Below are 25,455 nucleotides of genomic sequence, written 5' to 3' on the forward strand. Positions count from 1 at the left end.
GTGTTCCTCTCTCGGAGGCCATCACACAGCTTTCTGTATGTGACTTAGACGAGTGCCTGACAACGCCAGGCGGGCTACCAAAATGAGAAGGGGGTCTGGGTCTGGGTGTGGTCTTGCGCGTGATCGAGATTCATGTATCTCTAAAGATCTGCGAAAACACGCAATCATTTGTTCAAAGAATCAGCCTCAGTCAGCGCTTAATCTTTTACAGCATCCTCAAAATGAGACTCGTACGGTTGGAAGAAAATACGGGCTGGAGAGTTTATTTGCGTGTCAGTGTCGATGGTTTCTTTGGGTGGCAGTCCTGCTGACTGGAAAGCCAGTGTGGTGTAGTGGTTAGAGTGTTGGATTGGGATTCGGGAGATCTGGTCCTAGTCCCCACTGGGTCATATATAGCTCACTGGGTGACTTTGGGCCAGACACTGCCCCAGAGTCTTAACCTATTCACAGGGTTGTTGTGAGGATAAAATGGGCAGGAGGACTATATAAACCGCCTTGGGTTCCTTTCAAGAGAAAAAAAGGCAGGCTATAAATGCAATAATAAATAAAATGTCGAAAAAGCTCTGTCCGTTTCTACTTCTGTTACTTGTTAATGGTGACTGGGATACAGACAGTGACACATTTTTTTAGGATGGTCTCCTGTCCTCTACAACCGAAGGCCTTTATAATCCGCCCCGTCCATCGTTTCTGCCGCTAAATCTCCACAGCTCCCCCTCCTTCCCTACACGCGATTGCATCGAATTGTGTCCCATATTCGTCCGGCTCAGAGTAGACCCACTGGAACGAATGAGACTTAAGTGAGTGGGGTTGTATCCCGAGTGAGTCCTGCTCAGAGTAAACCCACTGAAATGAATGAAACAAGCTGGGGATGAGTCACAAGTTCCATTCATTTCGGTGGGCCTACTCGAAGTAGGACTCACCTGGGAGGCAACCCATTCCCAGCGTCCGCGCGCCCCTCCTCCTGGAAGCGGGCAGGAGCGGCTCCTTCCCTACCGTCCCATTCCCCGCTGCCTTCTGCACTGCAGGCGACGCCGTTATCGCGCGGGGGCCGCCTCCCGGGCCAGAAGCCGCCTCTGGGACTTGTAGTTCTCCCTCCCTTCGCTGCCGGCCGCCACCTGGGGAAAGAAGACTACGCTTCCCAGCCATCCTCCCTGCTGTTCTCCCCATTCCACTGGCGAGGCCGAGACGTCAATCAATTGGCGTCACAATGTGTGTGTAGAACGCCCGGAGAGTCTCATCCCCCCCCCCCCACCCGGGTCTGCGCTGCAAACTCTCCTTCCCGTCCGCGCGGGCTGCCGCCGCAGCTACCGCTCACAGTCGCACGAAGCGCTTCAGGGAGGGTTTATAAAGGCAGGGCTGGGCAGGCAAGTGTCATGCGGCGGGCTCGGCTGGGCTCTCAGCAGAGCGGCGGCGGCGGCGGCGCAGCGTGAAGAGGCGGGTTTTGGGGGTGGGCGGATTTGCCCCCCTCTCCTTTTTTCTTTCTGTTTCTTTTTTTGGCCGCCGCTGCTGCTGCTTATCCGGAATGCTGCGAGGGAGATCTCGGCCGAGCTGATCGCTCGCAGCGAGAGCCGCGGAGGCAGGGAGCTGCCGGACAGCGGGCTGCCGCGCGATGAAGCGCCGCAAGCTGGCCGTGGCAGCCGGCTTCTGCCTCTCCTTCTTGCTGGGCACGTTGCTCAACGTCTTCTTCATCCCGGCCTTTGATCCGCAGCAGCAGCAGCAGCAAAACGCGGGCGTCACGCACTCGCTGGCGGGCTCGCCTCTGGCCGCGCGGGGCGACGCGGAGCGCGGCGGCGGCGGCAGCAGCAGCCGCCGCCGCTGGGACTTAGCGCGGCAGATCCGCGAGCGCTACGAAGAGGTGCTGCGCTATCAGCGGCGGCGGCGCCAGCGGGAAGCGACGGTGCCGGCCGCCCCCGCCGGCTCTCGGCCGGCGATGAGACCTCTGGAGCGGCGGCTCATGGATCTCGCTCCGCAGCGGCGCCTCCCCTCGTCCCCCTCGCCGGCGCCCGCGGAGCGCAGCGCCGGCTGGCCGCGGCCCGAGCTGGCCACCTCCTCCGGGGCGCCCTGGCGCCCCCGAGCCCAGCTGGAGCTGTCCCTCCGCCCGCTCCGCCTGGGATGCCGCGACATCCGCAATGTGACCGACGTGCATTACCTGGGCTCCGGCTACACCAAGGCCGTCTACAAAGCGGTGCTCAACCGGAGCCTGGCGGTGGCCCTCAAGTCCGTCGACTTCGGGGGCCACGACATCGACAACTGCGTCAAGCTCTACGGCTCCCTGGAAGACTGTTACAGGCTGGCCGCCTACAAGATCGTCAAGGAGATGGTCCTCTTGCAAAGGTTGCGGCACCCCAACATCCTCCAGGTAAAGTGGGCGCGTCCCTGGGGGAACTGGATGCAGGAAGACCGAGGGAGGCGGTGGGGTGTGCGGGAGACGCCGGGCTCATTCTTTGCAGGGGGCGGCGAGCTCTAGTGGAACGATATGAGACAACGTCCGGGACAGGCTTTTTTAAAAATGAGATTCTGGCTTGTTTATGGTCGTCAGTTTATGGCATTATAAAGAAAAGCAGGAACTGGATGAAGAAGAAAAAAAAGGGGGGGGGAGAGCTATTGCATTGGGTAAAATCCAACATAAGCCCTACTTGGAGCAGACCCGTAGAAGTCAATGGGAGTTAAGTTAGCCGTGACTGACGCGAGTCCCGTTCACTTCAGTGGGTCTGCTGTACGTCGGATTTATGTTGGATTTTGCCCTTTGTGAATAGCGGCGGGATCCTTTTCTTTGGCGCTGGAATAATGGCACTTTAACTGGGCTCTCTTGGAATCGATGGGCTCGTAGAAGCAGCGAGGGAGAGTTAATCCCCCTGACGTGTCAAGATAGGGTAGTGTACCCGAACGTGTCAAAAGTTTACGACTGGCCACGTGCGACCTCTTGTTGGTATAGCTTCCAAGCCGAATAGCCGGAGTGTAGGTAGGTGCTGCAATCTTTTAGGAAGGTAGTTTCCCTTATGTTCTGTTGCACTGACTTAAAAGTCAACGTGTTTAGGATCGTGTTGTCACAGGCGGTTCGATCCAAGATCCGGCTAAATCCGAATCAGGATATCGGTGTGCATCGAAGGCTGGTTTGGCCACTGATGCGAACACACTTCGCTCCGTCTGGAGGTAAATGGCAGCGAAATGAGTCCGGAGGAGTTCCCGCAACTCCCTTCCCAGTAAATGTAAATATGATGATCGGATACCGGTCTCATGATTTTTGTGGGGCTGATTCCCCGATCTTGAACACGCGTCGTTTGAGACGAGTCCCCATCTCGAGTCCCGCTGAAGTCTGTGTCATTGAGGATGCAAAGTCTGTTGACGCCTACCTAGGACTAAGTGCCGCCGAACTCTGTGGGGCTTACTTCTGAGTAGACAGGCACAGGATTGCACTGTAACTAATGCGTATGCCGAGTGTTTGGGATCGAGGTGGTTAGAGCCATCTATCATGTCACGTTTCCTCCGAACTGCGGGAATACTGCTAATTTGGCAGCAGGAAGAAAGTTACATAAAGCATAATATTTGGGCATTTTCTTCGTGCTGGAAATATTCTATTCGAATTAATAAGACTTGCCTCCAGAAAAACTTGTTTAATTAAGATCTGGCTTTGTAGAGGCAGAGAAGCAAAGCCGAAGGACTAGCACCTTGGATGCTGACTTGGCTAAGAATCCTGGCTTTAGTATAATCAAACAGCCGTATTGCAGAATTGGAACTGGTAAACATGATAGAATGGGTCTATTTGGCTCTGTGTATATATTATGAATAGTCAACGGTGTTTTCTTTTCACAAGACATGGCACCATATTCAACTGCAGTTCCTACGCAGGACACAGTGGATGCATGATAACTGATTTGGGATTTGAACATTGGAGCAAAAATAATCCCGTTCCACCTCTTGGCACCCTAGAAACCCTCTGATGCTACCCTGATGTCTCCTGTTCCTTTGGTGACGCCTGCAAAAATTAGGTCCTTGCGACAGGGACCTTGCAGTTATCGTGTTCTGTACATAACAAACTCAATATTTGTTCATGTCTAATAATAAGAAATCCTCATCCAGGTAAAGTTAAGCACTTACAAATCCCCCCTCTTGTGCATGGATGAATTAAATTTACCTTTAAGTCTGTCTCTTCAAAATCCATGGGATTTGAAAATGCTTAAGGGTGCAACTCTACCCACTTACCTAGGAGTAATCTCAATTGAACTCAGTGGGGCTTCTGAGTTAGTCTGGCTGGATTGCGTAGGCAGAGGGTGTTGGAGTGTGGTATTTATAGCTTACTTATAGATCACGCATATGCCAGGTGTAGAATTAGATCTGTTATATAATAAATCTGTAATACAGAAAAGGATCGACATAAAACAAGGATGGCAAACATTGTGTCAAAAAATATTTTGCAACCATAATGCCATCGAAATCCATGGCAAATTATCCATGAATGTCTAATGGAGGTAACGATCCACAAAGAATTAAGCAATTAAGACTATAGTCTTACCTGGAAGAAAGCCCCATTGAACTCAGCGAGCTTACATCTGAGTAGACATGTATAGGATTGTGTTGCAGCATGGGTTTCCATCCAATCTGGACTCGGGCTTCATTGATTTCAATAGAAATTTATTCCAGGAATGAAATTAAAACTTTATTCTTGGAGTGTGTAATCAGCTCAAATCCAGAAGCTCTGGGTTTTAGTCTCTTTTTTGAAATTGTTCTGGCCAGGAATGAAAGATCAACACCTCCTTGCCTCAATCCGGACAGAGGGAGAGAGAGACAGACTCGAGTGCACAGCGGAGGTGGCACTGCACGGTTGGGAGAGAGCAATATCATAAACAGCTCCCAGAGCAACGGGAGAAGGAGGTCTCTGTTAGCAATTTTTACTTGTCCTGGGGCAAATCAAATTGGTCTTGTCAAAAGTGCAGACAAGGCAATCGATGGAGGTTGACAGCTAAAGCTTCCCTCCCCACCCCCTCCAAACCTTTCTCTCTGTGTTTTAAAAACTACTGTCTCAAATTTTCTGTCTCACTAGAAATGGACTTGCAGAGTTTCCACCTTTGGGACTGTCCACAATGTCACACTTCCCCTCCTCTCCTGCAGAACAGAAAAATCTCTCTTTAATTCCCCCTTTCTCCCCTTTGTCATTGTTTTTGGCTGCAGTCCTATGCCCAGGGGTAATCCACATTGAATTCCATGCGCTTTACTTCCAAATAAACATGTAGTGGGGATCTGGAGCCAAGTCGCCTTTTTAACCAATACTCCATCCACTCCCACCTAGGGAAGACATGCTTTCAGGACATCACAATACTCCTCCTAACGGGCACCAGTTTCCAGGAAAATAGTCTCCTGTAAGAGTAAACCAACCACTTTTATCCATGTTTACTTGGAAGTAGCTCCCACTGAGTTCGGTTGGAGTTACTCCCAAGCAAAACATGCCTAGGATCGACATCCCTAGAGAACCTAAAAGAAAGACCAAGTTAAGAGGGCTTCAGGGCCTCTTCCCTCCACCCTGTCAGCCAGCCTCTTAGTTCATCTCAAGCTTCATTCCATCTCTTTAATACCTCTTTAACTAACGACCACCCTCTATGTGCCCTTTTCAGTTTGGGGAAAAGAATTTGGCTGTGCTCTTCAGACAAGGAAAGCCAGGCATTCAGCTTCTCTCTGTAGATACCCAATTGCTGTGTGGAGAAAAGTTTTGTTTTTGGAAGGGGGGGATTTCTTCTGTCCTGTTTTTGGCCCATGAAAATAAAGAGAAGGTGCAATGAAGCTATGTTCCCCTCGTTGGCATGTTGGGTCAGTCTTGGCAATGTTGGGGTTTTTTTCTGCCCTCCTTCTATGAGCAATCACTTGGTGGGGAGGACTCCGAATCTACTGCGGTCTGGTTACCTCCTTTCAGAGCCTCCCTCTCCCTCCTGGTCAATTACGACTTCATGGATTACCTGCCACCCCAATTATGGGAATATTTCATTTAAATAATCAGAACCATATTTGCTGATGGGCTTTAGATTGCTTTGGTTTCCTTGCAGGCTCAATAAGGCTTACTTAAATGGGATAGTCAGTGCACTAGAGGGAAGGTGGACGGGAAGTTAGAAAAATCGCTGTCAATTCGATTTCATTCTACAAATTCTGTCAGAAGCAGTGGTGTGTGTGGGTGGTAAAATGCAAGTGAGCACTAAATGCTTGCTAAGGCATTATGTGCACACGATCTGAATAAAAATGAAGCTGACACTAGTTAGATCTAGCTAGACACACTTGTGGTCCCAGACATTGATCTATTGTTGCTCAAAGTGCCTTTAAAATAGATTTTTGAGATGATATTTGGGATAAGGCCAGAGTGTGGGTTTCATTTTTGTGTATCAACCTATTTTAGAACCTAAGCTGGGATTGCAGCCTACCCTGAGGTTGTATTGAGCTCCAGTTTTATTCGAGACACTTAACTCTGATTGTGTTCTGCTCTAGAATAGCAAGCAGTAGCCCATGAAAGACTCTAGAAACCTAGAGAAGATTTTATTTCCCTCGACAGCATCTCGTATTAAAATTGGATGGGACTGAATAATTTTAACTTCCAAAGATAAAAAAGAGAGAGACCAAAATCCCATTTAAGATTCTAGAATTCTGAATTTGTTCTGTCCCAGAGAAATTAGATTCTATTTTGGAATGTTGCTGAATTGGGTCTCATTTTATTTTAGCTTTAAAACTGGATTTCATTTTGCCCTTGGCTGGGCTTCGTTCAAGACTCTTGGATTGTAAGAACATAAGAAGAGCTCTGATGGATCACACCAGAGATCCATCTAGTCCAGTTTTGTGTTTCTGACAATGGCCAGTCAGATGACTCTGGGAAGCCCATAGTAGGGCATGAAAGTAGCAACCGTCACCAATTGTTTGCTCCCATCCCTACCTGTAGAGGGTCTTCTGAACCAGGAGTTTCCATTTGGGATCACCTGCACCCATGTCAGCCTACCTGTGCATTAAGATCTTCTTCCAAATCTCTTCTCTGGTCCCTCCTCTCATCTGAGGTGAGGTGCATAGCAATGCGAGAGAAGACCTTCCCAGTGGTGGCACCTCGGCCATGGAAAGGAGGTTCACCTGGTGTCTAGTCAGTTCCATCACCTTGCAAAAACTTTTTAAATTTTTTCCCCAAGGCTTTTGAATACTTTTTCAAATTCCCTGTCAAATTGGTTTTATGCTGTTTTATTTTGTTTTTGTTTTTAATGTATTTTTTATCTGATTGTTTTCTTTCATCTCTTGTATAAAGCTGTCCTGGCAAAATGTCTGAAGGGTGGGATATAAATCCTGTAATCCTCCAGGTAACCTGAAGGATTGTCTCCTTCCTGGACCCTAAGATCATCCTCTGAGGCCCCTCTCTGGATGCCACTGCTGAATGAGGTGAGGCAGGTGGCTACTAAGGAGAGGGCCTTTTCAATGGTGGCACCTCAGTTGTGGAATGGCCTTCCCAGAGAGGCTTGCCTGGCACCCATACTGTAGCCTTTTTGGCACCAGGTGGAGACCTTTTTCTTTTCGAAAAAGAAAAGTCCTTCATCTTTAAAAATGGCACGAGTGCATCTTTAGATCTTTGCTGTGATACTGGCTTTTACCGTGGCGTTTTATTTTGTTTTAAACCTAAGGTTTTTATATTATGTCTTGCTAGGTTGTATTTTATGGCTTTAAGTTTTGTTTTGTGAACTGCCTAGAGAGCTTTGACTATTGGGCAGTATAGAAATGTAATAAATAAAATAAATAAGTATAATATAAAGAAACACACAAATAATTTTAGTGATTGTGTCTAATACCAGTGGAGAAACTTGTCCATCACAAATTTGTCTAATCTCCCCCTTTAAAGACATCTTGTGGCAGCAAACTCCATACATTAACTGTGCAGGTGTTGTGAGAACGTCACTTCTTTTTTTAAACCCACAGTTAGGCAATACCTGTATTTGGCCCAACCAAAATTACACAAAAATGTGCAAGCTTTCTAGTTCTCCAGAACTCTTCATCAGGCTAGGTGGTTTCTTCCCCCATCCCTGGCTTTTTGTACTACCTAGCTTGAAGCATTCTGGAGACTCCAAAGCTTGCACATTTTTTGTGAAATTTGTGATTGGGCCTAATAAATGGTATTGCCCAATTGTGGATTTTACATGTGTTTTTTCATGGACTGGCATGATTATCTTTGTTTTTTAAAAAATAGACTTCTGGTCTAGACTCTTAAATGTGATTTTCATCTTTCGCTCCCTGAAGTTAATGTCAGCAGGAGTGGCTTCTTTCTCAGTGGCCAGCAATATGTGTCACTTCACTGATGGCTTTATATGCATTTCTGGGAATGGTCCTCCATCTCTCCCCCCCCCCCCCGCCAAGGCTGTTCTGGCTTCTGATTTAATTTTGACAGGAGGGACAGACTTTCTAAATAAACCCAACCTGTTTGGGTGAATTTCCTAAAGCAAAGCTCTTAGTGTCCAGGGAAAGTGTAGAGAGCTTTCAAGAACAGAAGCTCATTTTCCTGTTGCTGCTTCCTTGAGTGCAGGAATACGCTGGAGACCACCCATTCTGCCGCTCTTCTCTCTGGCTCAGCGGCACATCCATCCGTGATGAGTGATGGGTTGCCAAGGGCCTCCAAAGCATTAGTGAATTAGCCTATTTATCCACAAATAGTCCCTTCTTTTGGAGCAGCCTATAAACTTCAGTCAGAAATCAGAATTCACGGCATGGAATCTCAGAGTGGATACAGTATCACTTCATGCAAACTATTTACCCTTTAACTCCTTTTAAGCGGGACCGGCCCTGGACATCCTGTGTGTGAGTCTTACAAACCCAAGCAGTGTCTTTCTCTGCATGCTAAAAAATTATAATGGTAAATTAAATAAGTGACAATTTGACATCCTTTCTCCATCTTTTCCCATCTTCGACTCATTAGGAAGCTGTTCCCATTTCTGGGTGGGGTCAGATTTTGCTACATGATTCATGCTTCTGGAACTTCCAGGCTTGATTACTGCAACACACTTTACCTGGGTCTTCCCTTGAAGATGTGTTGGAAGTTTCAGCTAGTGCAGAAAATGGCTGTCTGGTGTTGGAAGGCATCACCATATTCAGCCATTACTATGTCAGTTGCACTGGTTGGCAGTTTGGCCCGGGCTCAATTGAAGGGGCTGGTTTGAACCTTGAAAGCCTTGCATGGCATGGGAGCCTCATACCTCAAGGAACATCACTCCCTGTATGAGTCACCTGTTCAGATCCATCAGCAAGTTTGATTGTCTGTGGCATCTTTATTTGCAGCAAGTGAATAGTGACATCTTGGAGTGGAGTTTCCACAGTGGCCGTTCGAAAGCTGCAAAACATACTTCGCAGTAGACTTTAGGCCAGCGAAGCCTTTGCTTTCTTTCCATAAGGGCTGCAAGACCTATTTCTTTAGCTTGGCTTTTGGCGGAAGTCTTTCTGTGGCTGTTTAGTTTGATTATGGGATTGTGCTGATGTTATGTTTGTTGTTATTTTGTATTGGCTGCAGCTCCTTGTTGGTTATAAGACTCAGGAGTGTTGCTGCGTAATGTGTGATGAGTGGCTCATCTATGATCCGGGTGTATATCACCGGGTGTATGCTTAAGTTCACTTAAGATGGATTAGTTTTCTCTTAACGTATCATCTCATACCTACAACCGGGGTGGTAAAGGTATGGCAAAAGGGTGGATAATTCTGAACAAGCAATAGCCTGGTTCAAATCTTGTCTCACCCACACAACCAGTTGATGGAATGCACAGGCAAAGCATCCACCAGTGCAGGGCTTAGCACAGTCTGGCATCTCACTGAAAATGTGTTTTACCCGTGCAGCAGTGCCTTTGCATTGAAGCAAGCTGTAGGCTAGAGGGAAGCACACAACTTCATGGTGTACATGAAGGGATTGATGCATAGACGGACACATTGCAAATTAAAAATTATACAAGATGGCCAGCCATATGCAACCCTTGAATAGGTAATTGCTTCATCCATTTTTGGCAACTCACATAAATCAGGTGTTGCTAGATGTCCTTATGGAAGGAAGAGATACGGTGAGTTGTCGGGGGTCGTACTACTGCCCTGCCTTGCAGGGGGTTTGGAAGGATTCTGTATGTGAAGCATTCTGGACATTTTAAAAGGCCGTAGATGAAGTTTATTATTTATTATTATTTCAAATCAGTGTGGGTGACTTGACTGTGGGTACGGAACCAGGTTTGTCAACTACTTGAGACTATGAGCTATAATTGTGCAGCTGCACAGAACAAGCAAGTGATAGTGTTTAATCTACACCAAGGGAGTCAGTGTGGTTTTCCATAGGTGCCCTCAGTCACTCATTAGCCTGCTGCAGGATGTTTGGAAAAGCTATTCCAACTTCTCTCTCTCTCTCTCACTCTCTCTCTCTCTCTGTTTCCCTAAATGGGAAATATTAGACAAACGTTCTGAAAGTTCTTGTGGAATAAAAATCCACGTTCCTCCATTAGTAGCTGGCACACAAAGGTTTCTGGTTTAGACATAGGTAAGGAAATTGCTCATGCTTTAGCAGCTGCCTCTTAAAAAGAATAAAAACTGGAGAGCAGTTGTTCTACATAGGCAAAACGTAATTGCATCTGGACCTCTACCTGTGTGAAGTTCTCTAACAAATACAGATGAACAGCTGGGGCCAGCCACATAAGTAGGATTTAAACCAATGTACAGTGCCATCCTAGCCAAGTTTACTCTGAAGTAAAAAGGTAAAGGTAAAGGTGTCCCCAACCAGTTGTGTCCGACTCTAGGGTGCGGTGCTCATCCCCATTTCTAAGCCGAAGAGCCAGCGCTGTCCGAAGACTTACTCTGAAGTAAGTCCCGCTAATTCCTTTGTGTGTTTAGATTTACAGATTACAGCTATAATCCTAAATGCATTTACTAGGAAGTAAATTCCATTGTACTCGATAGAACTTGCTTCTGAGTAACCACGCTTAGGATCCCAGGAGGTCCCACTGAAGGAAACGTATTCTGCTTCTGTTTAATATCTAGGTCTCATTTATATGTGTGCCCTGCAGTTTTGGGTGGCTGATTGACATGTAAGCACATGGCAGACTGTTCTACGTAGCAAATAGATTGTGTTAAAGTAGCTCACCAGGGATTTTATGGTAGATTCCCAGAGAGGGGATTTCAACTATGCTTCTGTATTTTGCTTTGGCATGGCTGAAACTACTGGAAAGAGGTGTGGGAAGATGTGTCACATGGGCACTAGCCACCTGGAACTGCTACCATACATTCAGAGGTGCCAGGTTAAAATCCCACCCCACCCCGCCCCCAGGTTTGTAATAGTTTTGAAAATGCTTCTATTTTGCTCTGAAGAACTTTGCTGCTGTTGGAAAATGGCATTCCTTTATTTGCTCTTTGTTCTCTAAAACGTATGTTGCAAGGCACCATGAAAATATTTTATCAAAAGGTGGGGTAAAATGTTTTAAACAAATATATTTTTATTTATTTAATTTTTAAAGAAATGTATTTCAAGCCCACCCCCTTCCCCCAGCAGTAGGATTACAATAGTTCACACTGCAGGGCCAGCCCAAGACATTTTGGTGCTTGAGGCGAAGGATAAGTTGACACCACCCACCCCATTCCACTTACAAAAGCTTACTGGGCTGACAGTCATATCCCACACTGACAGTGGGACAGCATTCTCTGCATTGTCTGAGGCTAGCAGGCTAGCTTAAGGGGTGCAGGTAGGCCACAGGGCACACACAGCTCTGTCCTTCAACACTTCACCACCCCCATCCCCCAGCATCTGCTACCTGAAGCAACCACATCACTCTTCCTCATGATAGGACCGGCCCTGTTGGACTGGCATCCTTCAGTGGGCCTTGGGGTGCAATCGTATAACCGCTTAAGGGCACAATCCTATGCCAGTGCTATGAGCATCCAGTGTAGAGCGGGAGGAGCGGTGGAGGTGATCTTCGCATCCGTGCTCCTCCTGCTCTGCATTTTGGCTAGATGAGTGGTTCGAGTGCGAGGGAAGGAGGCTGGGGAGGCCTCGGGATACATCATATCCTGGCTTCCCCAGTCCCCTCCCTTCCACACCCACTGGCATGCCCCCTTTATCCCCTCCGAGGTCGCTGGCATGGTGTTCTCCACACTGGCTGCGATGGGGTGGGGAGCACAGATTCCTGGCTCTGAGGTCGGAACACTGGCTCCGACCTCAAATCCCCCAAATCCTATGTCCCCCTGGATGCTGTCTAGGGGCCATAAGATTGCTCCCTCCACCTCTTTGAGCTCAACAGGTCAAAGTTTGAGTTTACATTAGAGTAGAGATATATAAGGTTGTGCTGTGCATGGGTTTAAACCCTGCAGTATTGCTCAGCAAACTCACGATTGCTGAGTTGATTGATTCTGTGCCAATGAAGGTATGAATGTAAAATGTTGCAGATAAAGGCAGTAGTAGAGATAAAGGGAGGGCTTCTACCCTGAAAGGCGGCCAAGAAATATTTTAAAGAAATACAATAAATTTGAAAAAGAAGTGAAGGCTATAGTTCAGTGGCCAACCTCACACTTTACATCCAGAAGGCCCCAGGTTTATCCCCCCAGCCTCTTCAATCAAAAATAATTTCAGGGAGTAGGGCTGGGAAAGACCCTGCTTGAGACTGTGAAGAGACATTGCCAGCCAGAGAAAGCATGCTACAATGAACCCCGATGAGCTAGTTTACTATATGCAAGGAGTGTATTTATTTGCATGATATGACATTAAAAAAAGGAGCCCACATCTGCAATTTGAAGTGGTACAGTTGAGAAGCCTACCACTTTATTCTACATATAGTGGAGAATGGTAAGCAGACACAGCACTGAGGGATCCTATCTGTTTCCTGGCTGCACCATTTCACACTGCACATTGGGAATCAAATACTTCAGTGCTTCCCCATATACAATACTCCCCTAAACAAGCACATACAAAATGAGCTTGTCAGGGGGAAGGTTCTAAGCTAGTCTTTCCCCTGATGTGCTGCATGAGAGTATTTTATGTGAGGGAGCATTCAAACACCCCGTCCCTTCCTCTGCATGGAGCTTTAAATGGTACAGCCCAGCAACATGCTCATCTGTTTCAGATCTTACTAGGGACTTGGTGTGACAACCCTATAAATATGCAACGGCCTGTGTATGGCAGCCCTAGGAAGAACGCCTTGTATCAACAGGCAGATATTGCCTGCGAAGTATCACAATATTATTTTTATTCCAAGCACTACATCTAACACACTGACTTTTGCCCTGTTGGCTACCTACCCTTAGGAGATATGCCATCCTGGACTTTTCAAATTGAGTATGCTCACGAGTCTTACTTTCAGTGGAAGTGGGTCTTCCCTTGGGTACAGATTTGACCCCAGAGATGGGCATTTTTCCTTGTAAGTCTCTTCCAGCTGACAGCTTGAAGTGTGGCCTGTAAGATAACAACCTTGTTGTTTCGCTGTCTCAGCCCTTCCCTGTTTTTATCCTGTCTCTTGTCACAGTCAGCTTAGATTGTTTTTGAATTTTTAATTGCATCCTTTCCAAATTTTCGGTGTGCAGTACGTGTTAATGAATGCTTAGCTGACACAAAGCTTATGCTAAATTTCAGAGGTGGCCCTCATTAATCAAGGCAACTGATTTTTAACTTTCTTAATCCAAGTAGTTACTTTGCCATTTGCTATGAGCTCTCCTTCTTTGCCCTCAAAAGAGCATTGGGTAGGGAGCACGTGTTAGGTGCAAGCTGGAAATGACAACAGTATCAGGGAAGGATAGCTCGAAATAAGGACATTGCACTCTGCAAATATATACAAAGTAATTTGTTTTACATTCAGGTTGTGGACTGCCTGCTAAGTGTTGTGGCAGTCTGTTCTTTTTTTTTTTTTTTAAGGTAATGGTAGCTCGTTAATGTTCTAAAAATAAAGTGTGCTTTCCCCCCTGCGTGTGGGTTTTTTTTAAAGCATTTGGCAAGAAATATATAGAATGCATGGATACACAAATTCTTCTGAACAGCTGTTTTATTTATACGCAAACATCATAGACCAAATTTGAATGGATTGATCAAGTTAGATTACTTTAATTGGATGATAATGCTCTAAGGGTGCAATCCTATGCATGTTTAGACAGAAAAAAGGCCTACTACAACTCCCAGCATGCCCCATCCATCCATCCTGGCTGGGGCATGCTGGGATTTGTAGGCCTTTTCACCCCCATCTAAACATGTACAGGATTGTGCCTTAATATGTACACAGAATGCCTTTTGAAAAGAGCCCTCTTAAAAATCCCAAATTTTTTTGTGCCACATGTTGATACATCCGTTGTGGAGAGTGCAGATGTGCCACATCAAGCGCTTATTTGGCACTTCGGAAGAAATATCCAAAAAGAGATGGAGTGACATTAAGCAGGGTGGGGTGTGGGGAGAGTTTAGCTGCTAACAGCCTGGTCTTGCTGATATGCTGCATAAAGCTTCTATTTAAAAAAAGAGAGGAGCTGTCTTTCCCTGACTTTGACCACGGTCTAGGCGCCTTTGCCTTACAGGGCATTTCAAGTTGTTTGCGAATTTCACATCCTCCCCATCCCGTATCAAGTGGGCTTTTTTGTGCTAGCCATTGTGATGTGCAGGTGCAGATCAAAATGGAAACCGTCGCTTGGTCTGGAATGCAGAGAAGTAGTGGAGGAGAGTCCCTCATTAAAGTTGATTCAATAATGAGAGCCATTTGAGAAAGGGAGGGATGTGGGTCACTGATTTATTGTATCTGAAGATTTAGCAGCCCCACTAATTGCTTTGCAGTTGCTCTCTGTCAAACACAGTAGCTGATGGCCTGTCCATCTCTTTTCTCTCCCTGCAGTATGGTTGCTTTTCTTTTGGGAGTAGGGAAGGAAAAAAAAATCACCTCTGAGTCCTGCCTTTTCGTACAGCTCTGGAGACAAACAGGCATATTTGTAGATTGCCCCCCCCCCCCCCCCGGTCTGGGAAAGAAGACAGAAATCCTTTCCTTGGTAACTGTAATACCTTAGCTCTTAATTTCAAACAATGGTTCTGATTGTAAAGAGACAATGGCAATGTTTGATTTACTGTAATCAAATATAATTATAAGCCTTGTGTGTAAATAGCTTGTCTTAAGCGATTGTTCTCATGTTGTTGGAGCCAACTAGAAGGAAGGAGACAACTGAAACTGAGAAGGGACTTGGAAACATGGTATATTTCTATTATGGTACTACTCACCTGGTGGAACTCTATCCATGTGGGGATCTGCCCAGCCATCCCCCTTTTGACTTTTCATCAGCGGGGAAAAGATTTTATCAGAGGGTTCTTCCTTGCATTTTGATAAAATGGCTTCTACTCATCTGTACTTAGGAACTGGATTTGACAACTCCACACTGTCGAGATGTATGCAATACATCTGGAATTTTGCTGCTGTTTTTATTGAAACAGTGATTTTAAGCTGAGATCATTTCTATTTTTATGTGTTTTTTTCTTGGTGTGGTGTTTTGTGTTGTAAGCGCCTTTGGGTACAATTTGGTAGAAAAGCAGCTAATAAATAGGATAAATGTCTAGCTTTTTAATCTATCAATACACATGCATACACACGCCCACACAGACACAGGGATCAATGCAGGCATAGTTAGACACTTTTAAAAGGATGCAATGCTATACAGGCATATCTAGGAGTAAGCCCCATTAAATGCAGTGGGGCAGTTTCTGAGTCAACATGCAAACAATTGCACTGTTAGTTCCATTGATTTCATTGGGAGAGATCTGAGCTCATGTGTAATGCTTAAGTGAAATCAAAAGCACTTAAAAGATTTAGCAGTAGCTGGATCCTGCTCAGTGTGATTTACGCAGATAAGCATGCCTGTAATAACCCCATTCTCTTATTAGCTCTCAACTAGTTTATTGTGGTAATAGGCCCTACTTCATCACATGTATGACTAAGAGTGAAAAGATAGTGGGCATAGACTGGAAACCAATTTTTGAAATGTTGAAATCAGCGAGATTGGGGCTGTAGTCCTGCACACACTTACCTGGGAAGTAGCCCTACTGAACTTACTTCTGAGTAAACACAGGATTACACTGTTGAGCAGCCATACTGTGCTCAAGGTTGTAGCTCAACTTAACAGTATCTGAGAACTAGATATAATAGAGCATACTCCCTCCTCTCTGCTCCTTTCCATGTTACTGGAGCACAAAATGTATTAATATGGAATACATATAGCCAAAGGAGAAATAACATTTTCCATCGTGACAGATAAGGTGCTTGAGTGCGTGGTGGCTGATCGAATTCAGGCACTCTTGGATGAAGCTGATTTTCCAGTTCTATTTCAGTTGGGATGTAGGCCTGGGTCTTGCAATGAAACTACCTTGGGCACCCTATGGGATGACCAGTGTGGGGAGGGAGAATGGGGAGAATGGCTCTGTTGGCTCTCCTGGTCCTCTCAATGGCCTTTGATACCATTGACCATGGTATCCCTTTGGAGAGCCAGTCCGACTTCAGTGTTTCTGCTCACACTTGGATGACTGCTTCCAGAAAGTGGTGCTGGGGGATTTCTGCTCAGCCCTGTGGCACTTCTATTTCAGGGTCCCACATTCTGTCTTAAATAGCGCAGGAGATGTAGATGTTTCATGTAGATGTTTCATGTAACATCTACATGAAACCACTACGTGTGGTCATCCGGAGGTTTAGAACAGACTGGAACAGGATGTTATGATCATATTATGCCAGGATTCTGTCCTCTTCACTGTCTCCTTGTTCATTTCCAGGCCCAATTCAGAGTGCTAGTTTTAACTTGTAAAACCCTTCGTGGCTTGGGACCCCAGTATCTGAAGGACTGTCTCTTCTTATATGTTCCTACCTGAGCCCTGAGACTGTCAACAGATTTCTGGGGCTAGGCAAAGGCCTCTCACAGGCCTTTTAACCTTTGTATATTTTTATTGCCCTGGTGTGTGTTAAGTTGGTTTTAACTCTACAGATTTTTTTAAAAAAAGATCTCTGCATTGTTTAATGTTTGTTAGGATTTTAGTCTCTGCTATGTTTTGATTTGATTGTTTAACTGTGCCAATTTTTTTGAACCTTTGAACAATTTTTATTATATCCTGTATGTTAACCTGAGAACAATTGTTATAGGGTGATTAATAAATTGAATGAAAGAACGCATAAATAAACCTCCTAAGGCTACCATCCTATGAACACTAATTTGGGAGTCCTATTCAACTCGGATTTACTTCTGAGTAAACATAAATAAGATTGCAGCCTAATAGTCCAAGGCTAAACACATTTGCTAGGAAGTAAGTTGAACTTGGTGGCTTTACTTCTGAGTAAACATATTTAGGATTCAGATTCTAAAAAACTATCAATTTTTAAAAACAATCTAATTTAAAATATGGGTTCATAAATTGTTTGTATAGACGTCTCTGGTAAATATGTGTGTGTGTGTATATATTTATTTAAGATGGCATGTATGAGGGCAAGCCACTGCCTTTATTTTTCCCCAAAATCATTGTACAGTGTCTAGCTTTTATTGGGCATTTGATAAATAAATATTGGTATAAAACAGTATTTAAAAATCCTACAGTGACAAAGGATTTATTGATGAACGTTTATAGTACAGTTTTAGCTTTATATGGATATATTCATGATGTTATGCCAAGCTATTTAGCCTGATTGGGGCAACGTTATAAATATGTCAAACTAGAACTTGGCTTGTATTTTAAAAACTGTTTTTAACATTTGGTTAAAAACTGTAGATCAGAATTTGAGCTCTTAGTGAAAGTACAGTCATCAAGTCACTGGGACTACTCCAGATTTAACGACCGGATGTAGCGAACTGGAAATTTACTGGAATGACTGGTTTTGCATTATCTTATCTGCTGTTGATAAAGAGAATTATTGTATTGGACTCTGAGAATGAGAGAACATAACAGCCAAGTTACATGTTATGCTAAAGACATAGACTGCAGTTCCATGTCTTTTACCTTTTCTTAGGCACGGGGGCAGGGGCGGCTCAAGACGAGGTTTAATACTTCCCTCCCTAGGTCTGATGTTACTGATAATCTGCTCCCATGTGTGGCTATGGGGCTTAGAATAGAAGTCTCTATTGGCCCCAATGGGGACTTTTTTTCTAAGCCCTATAGCCATGTGGGTGAGGGAGGATTACTAGTAAAATCTGGGCTGGGGAGGGAAGTATTAAACTTCCCCTCCCCATGTAGAGGGGTCCCAATAAAAACCAGACCTCCCCCTAACTGTGGGAAGAAAAGGCAAAAAAGATGTAGCTGCTAGCTGCAGCTGTAATGTTATGTATAGTTTGGCTGTAAGGTATTAGTCCTATCAAGACTTGGGAGTAAGGCTTACATGAGAGAGACTTACCTCTGATTAAACACACATAGGGTCAAGTATTTTTTTGACCGAACAGGGTTGAGCTACTTTTGGACAAATAAACACATGTATAAATGCATTATGTTTATACAAATTAGGGCTGCAAGCTTTAATTGGCTTAATCCATAGATGAACCAACTAATGCTTTAGTTGATTAATTGGTATGGTAATCAATGGGCCTGTGAGTTAAAGGCATGTCTTGAGCCTATATTGGTTCTGGTGTGTTTTTGTAATAGGGCATGGAAGAGATAATATTAAAGATGGGTTGTACTTCTAACAATGAGGTAGCTTTTGTTAAATTCTAAGTTTTCAAAGTTAACTTAAAATGTCATAAACTCAGTTGCCTTTCAGTATCTCAAAAATGGCACTGGACGTTTTTGGTAATATCCAGATTAATTTGTGTCTTCCGCATCCTCTTCCCTTTATGTGTGTTGATTTCCTTCCTCCACTTCCTGGTTTGTGGAAATCATAGTCTGCCATGAGGTCTGATGTGGAGACAGATTTGACATCGAAAACAGCTAAATTCAGAAACCATTGGTAGAGCATTTCAGCCTCCCAGGACAATTCACTGCCACCTGAAAGTTGCAGTGCTTCAGCAAAGAAACTTTAAAAGGAGACTCCATGAAACTGCTAATTAGAACTTTTCAAGAATTTTGATTCTATCAACTTGGGTGTGAATAGACGATTATTTCCTATCCCACTACAGTGTTAATTAACTTAGCAATGCTGGGGTGATTGTGTTATCACCAGTTATTCAGACTGCTGTTGTGAATGTTTGCTGTGCTTCGTTTGCATACATATAGACTGTAATTGAAAGGTTAGTCTTTTTTTTTTTACATTTCATTGCCATTTGATTCATTATTTATAATTTTTCTCTCTCTGCACCTATGTGGGAACACCCCCGCTCAGGCCACTCCCTGAACCAAGGGCATCGTTATAAGAAGACCTCCTGGGCACGGGATCTTTTTTTGAACTGTGCCCTGGATCTTTTGAGCTGTTCTAATTGCCATTTTTTTTTTTTTACATTTTCCCATTGACTTGCATTGGAAAACAGAAATGGCCATAACGTTTTTAGTTTGTATTATAAATACATGAAATTTGGAGACCTGGTAGCCCCCATAGAGCTGATTGAACTTGCCAAATTTCAGGCAGTTTGATCCAGTGGCTTTTGTGCTTATCACAGGTAAAATTTGCTATTTTCAAGAAAATCTGTCAAAGCAAAGAGCTATTTTTTTCCCTTCTTCCACATAAGTGCATGTCATTTGGGGATCTGACAGCCCCCATGGAGCTGACTGAGCCTGCCAAATTTCAGACAGTTAGGTCCAGCGGCTTTTCTGCTAGCCATGCATAAAGTTTCCTTTTCTCAAAGACTAAAACAAAAAGTAAAAAACTGTCAAGCCATACAGGGGATTAGAGATCCTAATCAGAAGGTGTTTAAGGTGAGGTCACTATCCATAATCTCTGGTGTACGGTTTTTTTGAGGTGCAAAAAACCTCTTTCCCCCTACTTTTCTGCTCTTACATGCACACTGTTGGGAGCCTGCTTCCCATGACATTTTGAAGAGGGAGATGGAAGGGAAGAAAGAGCTCCATGTGAAATACTAGTATTTTACACAGCATTTGATTTTACTGCCCCAAACTGGAACCTTTGACTTTAGTAGCAGAAGTTTAATAGCTTCAGTATAGCAAAGGATCCAATCAGCCTTCACAAACTTCTTTCTCCCCCTCCACATTAATTTCTCCTAAATAGCTGTAGGATTCAAATTATTCCAAAAGGAGGGTTAGGACTATGTGGCATCTTGATCGAGGAACAGCTGAGGCTTTTAAACAGGTTCCACAGTTTTAAAAAAGCTAGAAAAAGCCCTCTACCACCTCACCTCATAAAGTTAATTTAAGTACATGCAATCCTTACAAACCCTCCACAGCATCCTAAATTCCTCTGAAGCACTTCCTCTCTGAAAGGAGCCACTTGGCTTAGGGAATTTTCTCTACCCGCCCCACACACGTGCATTTCCAATCACCATTCTTCTTTTCTTCTTCCCTCCCCTATCCCTTTCTTTCTTTCTCTTCTTTATTCCACCCAGAGCATATCTTGGGGAATTCTTAAAAGAGAATTCTCTTTGGTGGGCAAGCGAAGTTCTGAACTGTATTTGACTTTATACAAACAGACAAGAGGGTTGGTTTTTCTCCTTCTTACTCAAGTCTTTGAGAAAAGTGGGTTCACAAACAAATCTGTGGCAGTTTTGTTTGTCAGTTGCCATTATCCAGTTATAGGAAGGGCTGTAGTTCAGTGACAGAACACATGCTTGGCATGCAGAAGGTACCAGGTTCAATCCCCAGCATCTCCAGGTAGGGCTAGGAAAGAATCTGGCCTGAAACCCTGGAAAGCCGCTGCTGCCAGTCAGTGTCAACAGTACTGGGCTAGATGGACCCAGGGTCTGACTCAGTATAAGTCAGCTTCCTATGTTCCTCTGAACAGAAAGCTTTAATAAAAATAGGAGTTTGGGGTTTGTTTTTTAAGTGGAGGGGAGATAAATACTGCTCATTTATACAAGCCTATGTATGCCTACTCAGAAGCCCCATCATGTTTAATGAGGCTTACCCTCAGGAAAGTGTGCATAGGATTCCAGCACAAGTTACTTTTGCAGGGAGGTTTGCACCCTGATATAGAGCCTCGTGTGGTGCAGAGTGGTAGGCGGCAGTATTGCAACTGAAACTCTCCCCATGACCTGAGTTCGATCCCAGCGGAAGCTGGGTTTTGGGTAGCCGGCTCAGGTCAACTCAGCCTTCCATCCTTCCGAGGTTGGTAAAATGAGTACCCAGCTTGCTGGGGGAAAGGCAGTCACGACTGGGGAAGGCAATGGCAAACCACCTCACTATAGTCTGCCATGAAAACGCCAGCGAAAGCGGCGTCCCTCTAGGAGTCAGCAATGACTTGGTGCTCGCACAGGAGGAACCTTTCCTTTCTTGCACCCTGATGTTCTGCATGTTTACTCAGAAATATGTCCTGAGTTGTGAGCATGGTACTACATGCTTAACACAGTGCCTACCCAATTCTGTCTAATGAATTGACTATCCTTTCAGCTCAGTCCTATGCATGTTTTGTCATTTGTGTGTGGGTGTTTTAATTTTGCATGAACTCGAGCTTCAGTGGTGAGGGAAAGGCACTTAGTATGTGCTCAGAGCTTCTCCATAACTTAACCCTAGTTTTGAAAACGGACTCATTGGCTGAATCCTGGTGAACTCCTGGGACTGATGAAATTATGGGGAGGAAGATACAATGAGAACTTCTGTATAACATGGAGGACGTAGAGGAGCGTTGCACAAAACAAGACATCTGTTTTTATGAAGAGTTGCTGGAGGATGGTAGGATGAGGAAGGGTGATTGCATGGAGGGGAATAGAATTGGTAGGGGAAGAATGCAAGTGCTCAGTGGTGAAAAGAAAGCATTCTGCATATGCTCAGAGGCACTCTCTATTTAAGAAAATAAGAAGAGCCGTGCTGCATCAGACCAAGGTCCATCTAGTCCAGCATTCTGTTCACACTGTGGCCAACCAGATGTCCATTGGAAACCCACAAGCAGGACATGAGTGCAATAGCACCTTCCCACCCATGTTCCCCTGCTGCTAACATTGATGAAATGTAAATACATTTGAGTAATTCTAAATTAGCATGCATGTATATCCTTCAGGAACTTTGCAGGTTTCTTGCCTGGGGGGACACCTCTAATGACTTGTGCATTTTCATACACACTTACTCAAAAACTATTGGGGAAGGGGTGAAGGGAAGGGAAAGCAAATCATTCCCTCCCCCAAATTGCAGAACTCCCCTTCCACATGAACTGCTGCATCTATACACACACACACACACACACACACACACACACACTACACACACACACACTAGAGGTGCACTTAGACTCATATATGCAAATTTGGGTTACTGGATTCTTTTAAGAACCTAGCAATGCCCCTGCCTTGAATGACAATTGCCAGGGTTCCGTAGGGACAAGGGATGATTTAAACCAGTATGTCTGCCATGTTATATGCCTTGAAGAATTCCCTGTTCATAGGTTTGGCATCCTATGTAGGGTTTAAACATGTGGTGAAGGAGAGGGACTGTGCATCCCTTGCAGTGGACTACAGCTGAATCATAGAATAGGAGGGGTGGAAGGGGCCTATAAGACCATTGAGTCCAATCCTGTGGGAGTCCAACCCACACAACTGGGAACTTCGATTGTGGTGTGTTGGACTAGAGAGACCTAGGTTTGAATCCCCACTCAGCCATGAAACTGACTGGGTGACCTTCAGCCAGTTACCATCTTTCAGCCTGACCTACCTCACCAGACAGTTATGAGGATAAAATGGAGAGGGCAGGGAGTATATATGTTTATACCGCACCGTTCCTCTTTGGAGGAAAGGTAGGGTATAAACATAATACTATTTTTTTTTTAACATGTAGGTTGGGGATATAAATGTAACGATAGATAGATAGATTTTTAAAGAAAGAAATGGTATATTTCTATTGCACTTTGTCCAATGAAAAGTAAGCTTTCTTCAGGCTTCCACTGTTCCAGACAACAAATGCAAAGGAGGAGGAAAAGGGAGGATAGGGGTACAGAAGGCAACTTTTTGCCCAACGCATTTAAGTTAAAACATGTCCTCAAGGCTGCCTTTGATTTAGTTCTTTAAAAGAAAATCAGAACTGTCTTCCAGACCATCAAATTCAGGAGTGGAATACACGATGATACTGTTTTGATTTTCCTTGGAAGTAATGAATCAAAGTCACCCTGAGGAAGGGTTTTAATGCGTAACGTGTTTGGTAATAAATTGACTTCCAGGCCGCTTTTGAGGCCTCCTCCTCTTTCATCCTGCATCTGATGCTTTCCCTTCTTTCGCTGAGCAAGTTCAAAGATATTGGTGTAGCCTAAAAGCAGTTTTTATTTTTGTAATAGCTGTGTGATGTCACAGACAGCGTTCCCAAACGGGGACATCTCATAGAATCATAGAATAGTAGGGTTGGAAGGGGCCTACAAGGCCATCGAGTCCAACACCCTGCTCAATGCAGGAATCCAAGTCAGAGCATCCCTGACAGATGGCTGTCCAGCCTCATCTTGAAGGCCTCCAGTGTGGGAGAGCCCACCACCTCCCTAGGTAATTGGTTCCATTGTCGTATTGCTCTTACAGTCAGGAAGTTTTTCCTGATGTTCAGCCGGAATCTGGCTTCCTCTAACTTGAGCCCATTTTTCCGTGTCCTGCACTCTGGGATGATCAAGAAGAGATCCTGGCCTTCCTCTCTGTGACAACCTTTCAAGTACTTGAAGACTGCTATCATATCTACCCTCAGTCTTCTCTTCTCAAGACTAAACATGCCCAGTTCTTTCAGTTTCTCTTCATAGGGCTTTGTTTCCAGTCCCCTGCTCATCTTTGTTGCCCTCCTCTGAACCCTCTCCAGTTTGTCTGCATCCTTCTTAAAGTGTGGTGCCCAGAAGTACTCAGTACTCCAGATGAGGCCTAACCAGTGCTGAGTAGAGGGGAACTAGTACTTCCCGGGATTTGGAAGCTATGCTTCTATTAATGCAGCCCAAAAGAGCACTGGCCTTTTTTGCAGCCACATCACATTGTTGGCTCATATTCAGCTTGTGATCAACAACAATTCCAAGATCCTTCTCGCTTGTAGTGTGGTTGAGCCACGTATCCCCCATCTTGTAAATGTGCATTTGGTTTCTTTTTCCTAGGTGCAGAACTTGGCATTTATCCCTATTAAATGTCATTCTGTTGTTTTCTGCTCAGCGCTCCAGTCTATCCAGATCACTTTGTCTTCCAAAGTATTAGCTATCCCTCCCAATTTTGTGTCATCTGCAAATTTGATCAGCATTCCCTGCACCTCCTCCTCCAAGTCATTAATAAAAATGTTGACGAGCACTGGGCCCAGGACTGAGCCCTGCGGTACCCCACTCGTTACCTCTCCCCAGTTTGAGAAGGTCCCATTGATAAGCACTCTTTGAGTCCGAATCTGTAGCCAACTGTGGATCCACCGGATCGTTGTTTCATCTAGCCCACTTTGAGCTAGTTTGCTCATCAGGATATCATGGGGCACTTTGTCGAAAGCTTTGCTGAAGTCGAGGTATATGATGTCTACAGCATTCCCATGGTCTACAAGGGAGGTTACTTGATCAAAAAATGAGATCAGATTTGTCTGGCAGGACTTGTTTTTGACAAATCCATGTTGGCTTCAAGTAATCATGGCATTGTTGTCAAGGTGCTTCCAGATGGATTGCTTTATCATCTGCTCCAGAATTTTCCCAGGGATTGATGTCAGACTGACTGGTCTGTAGTTCCCAGGTTCCTCCTTTTTACCCTTTTTGAAGATAGGGACAACGTTAGCCCTCCTCCAGTCATCTGGCACTTCCCCCGTCCTCCATGATTTCTCAAAGAGAATAGACAGCGGTTCTGAGAGTTCTTCTGCCAGTTCCTTTATTACTCTAGGATGCAGTTCATCTGGCTGTGGCGATTTGAACTCATTCAAAGTCATTAGGTGTTCCTTGACCATATGCCTGTCGATCTCAAGCTGCAACCCTGCCCCTTCAGCCTGTACTTCGCCTTTGCCAGGGGGGTCATAGACCCTCTTTTGGGAGAAGACTGAGCCAAAGTAGGAATTGAGCACCTCTGCCTTTTCTTTGTCATCTGTTATCGTTTTGCCATCCTTATTTAATAGCTGAACCACCATTTCTTTCCTCTGGCTTTTACTATGCACGTAGCTGAAGAAAGCCTTTTTGTTGTTTTTAGCATCCCTTGCTAACATCAGCTCATTCTCAGCTTTAGCCTTCCTGACGCCATCCCTGAAATTCTGTGCTACCTGCCTGTACTCTTCCTTTGTTACTTGGCCTTCTTTCCACTTCCTATATGTGTCCTTTTTTGTTTTCAGGTCATCCCTAAGCTTGTTGTGAAGCCACATTGGCTTCTTCTGTTGTCTTCCACCTTTTCTTCTTGTTGGAATTGTTTGTGATTGTGCCTTGAGAATTTCCTTTTTTAAAAGCTCCCACCCATCTTGGACTCCTTTTCTCGTTAGCGTCACTTGCCATTGGACCTTACTGATCATTGTTCTGATTT

The 25,455-nt window shown here is 44.8% G+C and overlaps 1 protein-coding gene across 1 annotated transcript in view; it reads left to right on the top strand.

Moving 5' to 3' along the window:
* Positions 1–1,339: 1,339 nt before the first annotated feature.
* PKDCC (protein kinase domain containing, cytoplasmic) overlaps positions 1,340–25,455 on the top strand; it is a 73,107-nt gene continuing 48,991 nt past the window's right edge. Inside the window, exon 1 of the mRNA XM_084828913.1 lies at positions 1,340–2,359. Within this exon, the coding sequence (XP_084685039.1) occupies positions 1,610–2,359 (750 nt within the window). The 5' untranslated portion in view covers positions 1,340–1,609. The remainder of the gene's footprint in view (positions 2,360–25,455) is intronic.

Source organism: Heloderma suspectum, chromosome 1, assembly GCF_057233095.1.
Source record: "Heloderma suspectum isolate Gila_16-S chromosome 1, 16-S_ref, whole genome shotgun sequence".
Taxonomy (NCBI): domain Eukaryota; kingdom Metazoa; phylum Chordata; class Lepidosauria; order Squamata; family Helodermatidae; genus Heloderma; species Heloderma suspectum.